General features: G+C 33.8%; 1 protein-coding gene across 1 annotated transcript; it reads left to right on the plus strand.

The window, feature by feature from the left end:
- Positions 1-1256: 1256 nt before the first annotated feature.
- Positions 1257-11737, plus strand: LOC142353724 (uncharacterized). Its single transcript, XM_075406064.1, has 3 exons — positions 1257-1634; positions 1902-2034; positions 10938-11737. Exons 1-3 carry the CDS (start codon positions 1296-1298, stop codon positions 11615-11617), a joined length of 1152 nt encoding a protein of 383 aa, XP_075262179.1. The 5' UTR covers positions 1257-1295; the 3' UTR covers positions 11618-11737.
- The last annotated feature ends 1675 nt before the right edge of the window (positions 11738-13412 follow it).

Below are 13412 nucleotides of genomic sequence, written 5' to 3' on the forward strand. Positions count from 1 at the left end.
AAATCTCTGGTAAATTTATTCGAGCAAATGCACTTCTGCCAAGAATTTTCCATAATAAGGCAATGTTTTATGCGTAAATTTGTTCGGTTTCGTTCGAAATACATAGTTATTTTAAGAATCCAGAGAAATGAACTAACGATAGAGTATAATTATATAATAGTTTGTTTTCTGAATTGATATGGTTTCTATTATCCCTAATTCAATGAACCCATATTCGGTAAAGTATCTGGGACAAAAGATAGATTAACGAGTCCTTTTTAAATTTTTCTCTTGGAATCTAATGTATTTCAATTATTGCGAATTTAGTCAATTTTGTGCAATTTTGGTTTCCTATTAACCGGAAGGCATGATTTTACAGCGAACTTGAGCTTTCAGGAAAAAAGATTTATTGAAGGACCTGTATAATGCCGTCAGCCTATCAACGGCTGTTATTTAGGCGCTCTCCTTTTTTATAATTCCCTTTGATCACGTCTTTTGTTTTACTTAAGTCACGAGTTTCACGTTGGACTGCTGAATTACTTCACTCACTTTTGCAATTTAATAGATTTGAAATTACTCATTGTAATGAATACGGTCTACGTCAAAAGAGCAAAATCAAGAAACGGGTTAAACCAATGAAGCCCGGTCAATACGTCATAGTGCATTAGAGCGATTGCTAGCCGAGATTTTTTTAATCTTGATAGCTTTCAGTTTAAGAATCTGAATTAAATATCGTTTTTGAATCTAACGGAAACTGCACAAAAAATGGAACACTTTCGTAGATAAAAATTCTCAATTTCTATCTCTCTGTTGTTTCAATTCACATGTGCGTCAAGTGAGTCAATGGTAGCTATTTCCGGGCAATTTGCTGGCTATGTTTTGGTTTTTTAAATAAAAAGTTTGTTGAGACAAACCGCTAAATCACTAGGATACATAAATTTTGAACATAAATATTAACCCATGTAAGTTTCTATTTTTCATTGTTTTTATTGTATCTATTTTTTTGCGTTCCCAATTTTTGCACTGCCACAATGAGCTACAGAGCGATGATTTTTTGTTTTTCTCAACGATGATTAAACAAAAAGTGAAACAAAATCAGCTGGCCGTGATCTTGCCTAAAAAAACAAAAGCAGTTTCATTTAGCTAAATGAGATGTTCGGTTTGTGGATATATTACAGTACATCTCTTTCAAGTGTGAGACCTCAATTGAAGGAAAATGATGTTTTTAGTTCGTTCCATATTTCTTGTTTTCTCCCTTTTGCTGTAACATGCTCTGACAGTTAGTTACTCAGAATTTCTTTTTCAGGGAAATAAAAATGGAATACGGGGATGTAAATCCCACAAATAGTAAGCCGGAGAAAAGAACCGGAAAACCGAAGAAAAATTCAGTCAAGAGTTCCAGACCAATTGACAAGCTACTATCTCCGTACGCATTCCAAGTGGCCAGATGTCCAATGACTTTTTCAAATGACTTGTTTGACTCTATAGCGTCATATTTAAATATAGAAGGTCTTTTACAATACTCTGAGGCGTTCAAACTGGTCAGAAGTTGTATGGCCGTCGGGTTAAAAGAATGCGTGCGAATGTTGGAGAAAAATAAAGCAGTGTCTATATTGTTGATTGATTCTGGTTCGACGTGTGCTACTCTTTTACAGGTATGGTGATGACGTTATTTACAATTTTAAACAGAAATTCAATTATACGGCAATGATAAAGGAAGCTTGACTTTGCCCGCACCTAAATTTTGGTAGAAAAATCCTCGAAGTAAAAGATGTCTTGAAAGATTTTCTCGGGCGGCTAGGGCTTCGGGGTTGAAGTTTAAATTTGAATTTGAAAAGTATTTGAATTTGAAGTTAGAATAGAATTTGAATATTATTTGAATTTGAAGTTAGAATAGAATTTTAATAGTATTTGAATTTCAGCATCTTATCGCAGCTTGTGCAGTGCGGTCATGTCCAGTTCTGTTGATGTCAAATTTAACTCAGTTCCTTGTGAAAATGAACGGAAATGGAAACTACATATGCGTCGCCTTTAAGAACGTCCATTCTTTACCAGGCAAGTACATAATCACAACATTGACCAATCGGATCTTTTCTGTTTCGGCCCCAGGTTTTTTTTACCCCCCCCCCCCCCACACACACACACACTTACAAATTATGTGTTGCTGTATAGCTCGCTACTGTAAAAAATAGGGCGTGCAAAATAGCGCCTGGGGACGTGAAAGTTTTTTGCTCACTAACCTGGGGGGGGGGGGGGGGTATACGATAGATTATATTGTGGATTACCGAACCAAGTTAACTTTAATAGAGAAAAGGATAACTTTAATAGCTTATTAATAGAGAATAGGCTGTGAAATCCACATCAAATATCAAATGTTGAAAATCAGTTTAAAAAACAACCTCAGACACGTGTCGTTTTCGATGTCAATTTTAGTTGCTCTCAAATTATTTCTCCTGTTGGTCAGCTTACATATAATCTTCCTAGCGTGAGTTATCTAAATAGCTCATGTTGAAATAGTCAGTCACGCGAGTGTATTTTGCTTCCTTTTCCGTCTCTCAGAAAATGAGCTTAGCAGAAACTTTCGTTAAGCAAAGAATGTTTTAATCTTAGAATTTCCGAATGCGCTTCTTCCGGTTGTAGTAACCATGTACAATGTACAAGGTATGCATTAATAGCCGCCGTCAGCCTCTGATCGGCTATTATTTAGGCGCTCTGCTTTTTTTTTACAATACAATGAATTTGAATTGTTTTGGGGCGCTGTCTTTTTACAATTCAAAGAATTTGAATTGTATTGGTGCACTTCTTTTTTAAGATCTGTGCACGCTTTTTCCGGCTTTTTCACATCAGTGAGAAGTCAAATTAGAATGGTGATTTTGGTGTCACTGAAATAATAAAGGGGGCCGAAAAATCGAGTAGGTTTAATGCGTGACTTTTTCTAAATAGCTTTAAAGTGGAGTGAGAAATTGGTGTTTGAACATTTTGGCGGTTTTTGAGATAGTTTTTTTTCAAGTGCGTCAATTTGACTTCTGTTTTCAGAGTTTCCTCTCCTTCAGTGATTTTATGATGGTACATATGTGTTCTAATTGTGCTTTTTTGCCGTTGCTTGAATTCATTATGGGGCAGCTAATACTTTTTAATAGCCGCACAGCGATAGCTGAGGCTATTATTGGCCTTCTCTTGGTTTTTTTTATTTCGTCGTCATGATTTTTGTTACGACCATATGACGTCACAGCCATTTTTTGTTCATTCGTTCATGCAATTTCAATTGAATTGCATGTGTGACGTCATTTTTCGCTCTTAGTGGAGCGAGTTTTTTTGTTCATGAGCGTAATTAAATTTTTGGTCACACTTGACTTACCTCACTCTCAAAAGTGACTTCCTCACTTTGAAATTGACTTTTATTTACTTTAATTCAAAGAGATAAGGTCAAATGGGTGTGTATCACTCTAAATGAAGGTAATTTGAGATCAGCTAATAGAGGCAGCAATAACTTATACTGATTTTTAATCAAAATATAACAGATCAGCCTTCAATGAAAAGATAAATTTTTTTGGTCTGTCTTTTTTACTGTTTTTTTAGACTGCCGGTCTACGAATCTATTGCGGCTATTTTCTGGCAATCTGCCAGCTATGTTTATGAATTTGCCACTATTTGTTGTCATAAAATATTAGTGAATTTAAGATTTTGCCCCCTTTTTTAAAAATTATCTGTTGTCTTATCACTTTGTATCAGCAATGACATGACTGATTGGTTGCTAATGAGTCACAAAAGAACCTAATTAATGGCTTGAGTTAACAGCTAGTGGTTTTCATAACTTCGACACTACTTTTTCTCAAAAATTTTGAGTGAATTCTTTAGTTCTGTAAGTATTTATTGTACTTTTTGATGTCTTATCATTCAATCTCATTGGGAAAGTTCTCTGATGCTGCTCATAGTAGCTATGTTCATCGATTTATTGTTTTTGTTCAAAGCTAGTGCTTGCTATGACTTTGACATTAATTGTTTTCAATAATAATTACAATTTTTTTTTAGTTTTGCGAGCTTTTCTTTTCACCTTTGTCGTCTTAACTCTTGTTCTCGTTGTTGAGAGGTCTCATTAGTTGCTAAAAAGGCTTTAATTAAAGCCAATCACTTCAATTCATAGCAATGCTTTTTGTGACTCATACGCTTGTTCGTTTTTTTTAAAGTCTTAGTGATTTTTTTTAGTTTTCTTAGTTTTTGTTGTACTTATTGATGTGTTATCACTTAATCTTATTGATGACAGGTCTAAACGGTGGCTTTTGAAGACTCAATTAGTTGATGTAATTGCAGCCCTCATTAGCTGTTGCGTTCTCTGACTGTTATACTACGTGTTTTCAAAAAGTTTCAGCGAGTTTTATTGCGATATTGTTTGTTTTTGTCTCATCATTTATTGTTATTATTGAGAAGACTCATAGGCATTTAATGACGAGTTGCCAATGAGAAATAGAGGAATATAGTTGGCAGTTTGGTTTTGTATTAGTTGTTTTTTGATGTTGATCCTGTCTTTGCAAAAAATAAGTTGCATTTTTATCTAGTCTTGCTTGTTTTTGTTGTCCTTGTGTTGTTTTATTGCTTCATCTCATTAATAACAGCTCTCATTTAGCTTTTAAAGCTGAAAAATGATTGGTAGGTCATTATTTAAAACATTTCTTTGAATTTTACATTTCTTTTTGTCTGTTTTTTTTTAAGATCTGTTCACACGTTTTCATGACTTTCGAAGTCAAATTAGAGTAGTGCTTTTAGTCACGCCACGAAACAGGAAGTGAAGCAAAAATTTTCCCATGTAATTTTAACGTAGAGCGAGAAAACGATGTTTGAACGAAAATTCGCTTTCTCGCTAGTGGTTTTTTGTTCACATGCGGCAGTTTCATTTTGATTTTTACTGTGTTTTCGATTTTTTGGATCGTTTTTTTCTAAGTTGTTTTCCCAATCCATCCATAGTTCATTCTAGGGCTAGTGTTTTTGTTTGAATCAAATTTCTATTTCTCGCTAGTGGCTTAATTGTTCAGATGCGGCATTTTTATATTGATATTCGGTTTTTTAAAATTTTCTTTGATCTGATTTATTTTTGGGAAATGGTTTTCCCAGTTCAATCACAATCCGTTTTAGGTCTAGTTTTTGTTTAGTCGATGAAATTTTTGTAATAGTAAATCTTGACTTGTCCTGCTATTTTTTTAAAATTCGCTTTACCTTTACGTTTTTCGGTTTTACATAAGTCACGATTTTCACGTTTTACTTCGTACTTATTTCATTCACTGTTTCAACTGAATGGATTTTAATTTCTTTCACGCATTCAATTACGTAATGTGGTGAATACTGTCGAAGTAAAAATATCAAAATCAAAAGACGGGATAAACCGATAAAGCCCCGTCAAAAAGTCATAGAGAATTAGGTTATCAAAGATCATTATAGTGTTTGCTAGCTGACATTGGTATTAAGCTTATTAGATTTCAGTTTAGAAGCTGAATTAAGTAAAGTTATAGAAGAATCCAACTGAAACTGCACGCCAAATTTGAAAATTTTTTGACACTGAAGAAAAAGAAAGAAATTCGGTCAATTTATCTCCTTTTTTTCTGTTCAAAGCCCGATGTGCATCAAGCGCGTCAACGGCGGCTGTTTTCCGGAGATAGTTTTTTTTTCAAGTGCGTCAATTTGACTTCTGTTTTCAGAGTTTCCTCTCCTTCAGTGATTTTAAGACGGTACATTTGTGTTCTAATTGTGCTTTTTTGCCGTTGCCTGAATTCATTATGGGGCAGCTAATACTTTTTAATAGCCGCACAGCGATAGCTGAGGCTATTATTGGCCTTCTCTTGGTTTTTTTTATTTCGTCGTCATGATTTTTGTTACGACCATATGACGTCACAGCCATTTTTTGTTCATTCGTTCATGCAATTTCAATTGAATTGCATGTGTGACGTCATTTTTCGCTCTTAGTGGAGCGAGTTTTTTTGTTCATGAGCGTAATTAAATTTTTGGTCACAATTGACTTACCTCACTCTCAAAAGTGACTTCCTCACTTTGAAATTGACTTTTATCTACTTTAATTCAAAGAGATAAGGTCAAATGGGTGTGTATCACTCTAAATGAAGGTAATTTGAGATCAGCTAATAGAGGCAGCAATAACTTATACAGATTTTTAATCAAAATATAACAGATCAGCCTTCAATGAAAAGATAAATTTTTTTGGTCTGTCTTTTTTACTGTTTTTTTTAGACTGCCGATCTACGAATCTATTGCGGCTATTTTCTGGCAATCTGCCAGCTATGTTTTTGAATTTGCCACTATTTGTTGTCATAAAATATTAGTGAATTTAAGATTTTGCCCCCTTTTTTAAAAATTATCTGTTGTCTTATCACTTTGTATCAGCAATGACATGACTGATTGGTTGCTAATGAGTCACAAAAGAACCTAATTAATGGCTTGAGTTAACAGCTAGTGGTTTTCATAATTTCGACACTACTTTTTCTCAAAAATTTTGAGTGAATTCTTTAGTTCTGCAAGTATTTATTGTACTTTTTGATGTCTTATCATTCAATCTCATTGGGAAAGTTCTCTGATGCTGCTCATAGTAGCTATGTTCATCGATTTATTGTTTTTGTTCAAAGCTAGTGCTTGCTATGACTTTGACATTAATTGTTTTCAATAATAATTACAATTTTTTTTTAGTTTTGCGAGCTTTTCTTTTCACCTTTGTCGTCTTAACTCTTGTTCTCGTTGTTGAGAGGTCTCATTAGTTGCTAAAAAGGCTTTAATTAAAGCCAATCACTTCAATTCATAGCAATGCTTTTTGTGACTCATACGCTTGTTCGTTTTTTTTAAAGTCTTAGTGATTTTTTTTAGTTTTCTTAGTTTTTGTTGTAATTATTGATGTGTTATCACTTAATCTTATTGATGACAGGTCTAAACGGTGGCTTTTGAAGACTCAATTAGTTGATGTAATTGCAGCCCTCATTAGCTGTTGCGTTCTCTGACTGTTATACTACGTGTTTTCAAAAAGTTTTGTTTCAGCGAGTTTTATTGCGATATTGTTTGTTTTTGTCTCATCATTTATTGTTATTATTGAGAAGACTCATAGGCATTTAATGACGAGTTGCCAATGAGAAATAGAGGAATATAGTTGGCAGTTTGGTTTTGTATTAGTTGTTTTTTGATGTTGATCCTGTCTTTGCAAAAAATAAGTTGCATTTTTATCTAGTCTTGCTTGTTTTTGTTGTCCTTGTGTTGTTTTATTGCTTCATCTCATTAATAACAGCTCTCATTTAGGTTTTAAAGCGGAAAAAATGGTTGGTAGGTCATCATTTAAAACATTTCTTTGAATTTTACATTTCTTTTTGTCTGTTTTTTTTTTAAGATCTGTTCACACGTTTTCATGACTTTCGAAGTCAAATTAGAGTAGTGCTTTTAGTCACGCCACGAAACAGGAAGTGAAGCAAAAATTTTCCCATGTAATTTTAACGTAGAGCGAGAAAACGATGTCTGAACGAAAATTCGCTTTCTCGCTAGTGGTTTTTTGTTCACATGCGGCAGTTTCATTTTGATTTTTACTGTGTTTTCGATTTTTTGGATCGTATTTTTCTAAGTTGTTTTCCCAATCCATCCATAGTTCATTCTAGGGCTAGTGTTTTTGTTTGAATCAAATTTCTATTTCTCGCTAGTGGCTTATTTGTTCAGATGCGGCATTTTTATATTGATATTCGGTTTTTTAAAATTTTCTTTGATCTGATTTATTTTTGGGAAATGGTTTTCCCAGTTCAATCACAATCCGTTTTAGGTCTAGTTTTTGTTTAGTCGATGAAATTTTTGTAATAGTAAATCTTGACTTGTCCTGCTATTTTTTAAAAATTCGCTTTACCTTTACGTTTTTCGGTTTTACATAAGTCACGATTTTCACGTTTTACTTCGTACTTATTTCATTCACTGTTTCAACTGAATGGATTTTAATTTCTTTCACGCATTCAATTACGCAATGTGGTGAATACTGTCGAAGTAAAAATATCAAAATCAAGAGACGGGATAAACCGATAAAGCCCCGTCAAAATGTCATAGAGAATTAGGTTATCAAAGATCATTAAAGTGTTTGCTAGCTGACATTGGTATTAAGCTTATTAGATTTCAGTTTAGAAGCTGAATTAAGCAAAGTTATAGAAGAATCCAACTGAAACTGCACGCCAAATTTGAAAATTTTTTGACACTGAAGAAAAAGAAAGAAATTCGGTCAATTTATCTCCTTTTTTTCTGTTCAAAGCCCGATGTGCATCAAGCGCGTCAACGGCGGCTGTTTTCCGGCACTCCGACGGCTATGTTTCATTTTGATAGGTGGTTTGCAACGAAGCAACTTCTTGCTTGTCAATTCATTATGGAGTGAATCAGACAAAGATAAAGCATTTAGTTTAAAGTTTTATGTCTATTTTTCTGTTTTCGTGAGACCATTGTTTGATTTAAAAAAATTTGAAAGCGCTACTTTTCTTGAAATTTTTACTGTTTTGTGTTTAATATCTTTGACGCTCCTGGTGTTTCTTCGCCTTTCCTCCTTTCTTCTGCTGGTCAAAGTATTATATAAATTAATTCAGGAATCACTCGACTTTTACCTTTTGATTTGCTCTCAGATATGTACGCTATTATTTGATTCTTCGAAGGTTTTAATTACGTTCTTGAAAACAATTTCTTATTTTTCCGACCCACCCGCGTGGGGGAGAAACTATATACTCAAATGGGTTTTTTGTTCAGTGAATTTTGTCCGATGAATATACCGTAGAGGGTTGTGAGCGGTACCATTTGAAAGCCCGTCCAACTGAAATTATATTAGATTTTTTGGAATTTCATTTTCGACGGAATGATCAAGGTTTGTATTTTGTGATCATTTGACTGATTTCCGTTGTTTTTGTTCGCATCTTCCGCTTTTTTACCCAATTTTTTCAAGTTTTGCTGAAATATTTGGAACATTTCAAAATTCAGCCTTTTTCTACAAAAATGGCAAGAAATTAGCTTCTTTAGTCCACTTTAAATTTGCGGGATTAACACACATAGAAGTGCTGACAGTTTTTTTGACTGCAAATGACAGTTCGTAATGGACGTACAGCAATGTCAAGGCTACTTTTGGTCCCATTATTCTTTCGTACTGTCCAAAAACATTTCGGATTGTTATCAGTTGATGTCTTTTTTAATATTTTCACATTTTTCTTTGCTATTTTTATGTTAATTACAGAACAGAACAATTCAAATCAAGGCTTGCAAATGGCAGTTCCAATTGTCTTCATAAGGAGTTTCACGCAAACATCTAGTTTTTTAGTCGAAAGCTTTCGACCTTAAAAAAGTACCCTTTGTCAAAATAAACAAATAGATGATTGAGCTTGCCTATTTTTTTGTGGTCAAATGGTAGCTTTAGGTCAGCAAAAACAGGTAGAATCGTCTTGTTAATGGGCTAAAGTATAATATGAAGTGCGGTTTTTCGTTTTAAGTTATTTTTTTACGGCTTTGATGCTACTAGTTTTTCCAAAAAAATTTTTGATTGTTGAACAAATTCCTCTGTAAAGTTTTTTCTTGTTTTGTCTTATTATTGACAGGTCCGATATCATAATTTTGGTGTTCCAAAAAAGCAAATATCAATTCAGAATATTTTTTTCACTGAGTGGATTATGATTTTAACGGTTTCGACACAGTCTTCTACAGAATTCATTGGAATTTTTCAGTTTTTTCTTGTCTTATGTTTTTCCTCCTTTTTCCTCCTTTTTGTAGTTCTAATCTGGATAATTGCAGTTTTTGGTGGTTGACTACTGATGAATGAAGGAACTGAGTTTCTGATTTCATTTCATAGCTTTAATTTTTCTTGACCTGAAGAACAAATGTTTTTTAAAATGACGTATATTTGAACTTTGCTGTTTTTTCTACTCTTTGCCTTGTCTGATTAATTACTAGTCGCATATCACTTTATTGGTGTTGAGGGAAAGCACAATATCCAATGTTTTTAGTGCATTGCTTATTGTTTTAACGGATTCAACACCGGTTGTTCACAAAAATTTAATTTAATTTTTGATGTCGCTCTGTTTGTGGACGTATGACTTGTTCTGTATAATGACAGATGTCAATAGCTTTCTCTGGAGAGATAATTTAAACTATTTAATGATTTCAGTTGATGGCTTATGTTTTTATGACTTGAAAATTCTTTTTTGTCTGCTTGTTACATACTCATTAGTCAGCGGTCGCATATCAAATTATTGAAATGAATGTTGAAAAGCGCAATTGCTTTTCTCTTATTTTTTAGGGAATAGATTATGGTTTTAACGGCTTGGACACCAGCCCTCCCCCCCCCCCGCGCTGCGCTCACCTCACGCCCCTTCAACTAAGCTAAAGCTAGCTTCACTAAACTGTGGCTAGCTACTGACGTGCCAACCGCTCGCCGGTCGTTTGAGAGCAGTTCGCCCGACGTTAGGCGGTTATGTTTAAGATTGTGGTTTTTCGTTTTAACAGTGAAGTGTTAAAATCTGCTGCATTTACCGTCTGATGCTGCATTTACTTTTTGCATCTTTATTGGTCGGTAATCTCAAAACAACAGTTTTATTCGGCTGTTCAATGATAGTTTCAAAAAGATTGTTTGACACATCTCAAAAACTGTTTTTGATAGTCTTTTTTGGACTCATCAGTAGTCGTTTTTTGTTGCGTGATTAGTTTTTTGATCATAATCATTTATCTATCTCTAGTCTCAGCAGCTGAAATCAAGTGACATGTTATTAAACGTAATTGAGAATCCGCCGAAATTGGCATCATTCTTAAATAGCCGCTTAAGTTAGTTTTATTTTGATATTCCAAGTCTCTCCACGGAAAGTTAATCAATTCATTTTTGTATCGGTTGCCATCTGTATCCAATGGCCAATTATGTCATATACCGCAGGGTATTGTCGACTTTTTACAGGCTACGTTTGATTATTTTTGTCGTTTAGATTCAATAACTGAACAGTTGGAAATAGTGAAGTCGCACACGGTTCCAATTGAAAATCCTGACAACGACACGCAGTTTGAACAAAATCAAGAGAAAAAATCAGAACCGAAACGAACCGAGTTCGAAGACGATTGTTCAAATTCTGTTTCAGCTCAAACTTCACAGGAATTAGACGAAATTGGCACTATGAGTTTGAATAAGTCAGTAGAAACTAACGACGGCCAAAATCAACGTGGGTTTGAGAATAATAAAAAATCTAAAATTAATAGTGAGAAACTGTATGTGAAAGGCTACCCAGTGGTCTCGAAAAAGTTCCAAGCGAATCATGAAGCGCATTTGGAGAGAAGTAATCTTTTGGGTGCCATGAAAACAGACCGGGTGATAGGCGAACAACAACGATTGTTTCATTTGTATTCAACTGAAAAAGAGAAACAAGATTATTTGCGTAGCCAAGAGGCTCAAACAATTGTAAAAGAGGCTAGGGCGAAAAAGAAACAGCAAAGTGCAGAAGATAAAAAGTTACAATTGAAGAAAAAGGTTATGAAGAAAGAACAATTAGCCAACAAAAAGAAAATGTTAGAGCAAATTAAGAAAGGCTCTTCTGTGACTGTAGTTCACAATAAAGAAATTAAGCAACCAGGGTATATGAAAGCCAACTTTAGCCGAACCAAACCCGGGTGAATTTAAGTTAGAGCTCATCAGTGTCATTTTGTTTTGATTGATTATGTTATTGCTTTGATATAATTCTGTCAATTTTACGATATGCTTTCTTCTGAGTTGAAAAATCAAGTTGTATAGAAATGTTGTTTTGTTTACCCCTAACAGAAGGAATGGGAAGTATCTTCATTAAATGCGTGCAAAGTAATCTTGAATAATATTTGAAAGCTTTCATGTATTTAAAACTGATAAATTGTTGATATTAGTTAATACCGACGGCCATGCCTCAGCGACCCATGGGATTTGATTTCGAGCTCCACCAGATTACGAGATCAAATTAATCGGGTAATTGTTCCACCCACTTTAGTGGGAGGAGGAACTTTAAACTCAACTGTTTTTTTTTTGTTCAGTCAATTTTCGCCAATCGATATTTTCATCGTACAGGAGTGTGAGTGGTATCATTAGAGGCCTCTCAAGCGTATAATTTCAAATTTAATTTTTTTTGAAAATCGCTTTTTTCAAGGAGTTACGGAGGTTTAAAAATTTGTGAACGTTAGCCTAACTTCAGTTGTTTTGTTCACATTTTTTTGTAATTTTTGCTTCAATTTTGATCAATTTTTGCTAAAATATGATAAGATGGCCAACTATAGTTTGACCGGTGGTGCCAACCTGAAAACTGCTGAACTAATCTTCATATAATTGAATTTTGACTAATTGTGCCTCTGGTTGCCAAGAAATTTTTCTGGAAATAACATTTGCGGTCTTTCGCTGATTTAAATCGATGTTTATAAAAAACGCATAATTTATTTTTTGATATATTGAAATTTTCGTTTGCCCCAAAAACCCTACTATGCAATTTTTTAGAATTGCGCTTTTTTTAACAGCCGCGCAGAGAGAGCAAGGCCAATTCGGGTCTCATCTTTGAGTATTTGTATGAGCAAGGATTCGGACTGTGTTTTGGGTCTTTCTTTTTGAAATGTTTTTTGCATTTCTTTCGTCCCAATTACAGGAGTCTTTTTTCATTTAAGGGTTCATTTATCAAAGGTTCTCTTAATGTTCCAATTTGTTCCAATTAAACAGTATTCTGTTTTTTTTAGTAAAGCTCATGGTTTTTATAGCTCCGGCAAATTGTTTGTGAATTTTTAATGAATTCTTGAGATTTGCCAGATTTTATTGTGCTTTTTATAGTCTTATGTCTAAGTCTAATTAACCCATTGACTAATTTTGTGTCTAGGGAGCTTTTAAAGATTTTTTAATGATTTCAGGTGATACATAATGCTTTTTTTGTTAATATATCTTGATATGTATCCAAAATTATCATTTATTTTTTAATATTGTTAAATTAAACTTTTGTTGAATTAGCTATTTCGTTGAAGTTTCTCGTTTTCAAGGACAAGAAGCAGAAAGAGCAAGGCCGGTTTTGGTCTAGTTTTGGAAAATAATAGTTCAAAAATTGTTCGGATTGTAAGGGGGGCTGTATATATTTTTTGAAATAATTTTGCGTTTTTTTATTTTATATTAGTTACAGACCAGAATGATTTCAACTCATACCTCATTTATCGACGAGTCAAATTTACATCCACTGTAAGGCCGATAAGTATACATAACAATTTCAGCAAAAAAAGCATATGTTTTGGCTTCAACACCGTTTGCGTAAAATTGTTCGTGATCTTTTTATTTCTGTCCGTATTTATTGTTAATGTATAGTCTTTTGTCTTAGTCTCACTAATTACCTGTACATTTGGCCTCCTGAGCAGTTAATTTTTTGCTATTTACTTTTTCAGTTGAAAATTTACGGTTGTAATGTCTTAAATTTTTC

This window comes from Convolutriloba macropyga, chromosome 14 (assembly GCF_964194025.1).
Source record: "Convolutriloba macropyga chromosome 14, txConMacr16.3, whole genome shotgun sequence".
Lineage (NCBI taxonomy): Eukaryota > Metazoa > Xenacoelomorpha > Acoela > Convolutidae > Convolutriloba > Convolutriloba macropyga.

What these genes read in the sequence shown, in the direction of transcription:
- LOC142353724 (XM_075406064.1), top strand. Translation starts at nt 1,296, where the DNA reads ATGGAATACGGGGATGTAAATCCCACAAATAGTAAGCCGGAGAAAAGA. An exon ending in CGTGTGCTACTCTTTTACAG is followed by an intron (nt 1,635 to 1,901) that starts GTATGGTGATGA and finishes TTTGAATTTCAG; the next exon opens with CATCTTATCGCAGCTTGTGC. An exon ending in GAACGTCCATTCTTTACCAG is followed by an intron (nt 2,035 to 10,937) that starts GCAAGTACATAA and finishes TTTGTCGTTTAG; the next exon opens with ATTCAATAACTGAACAGTTG.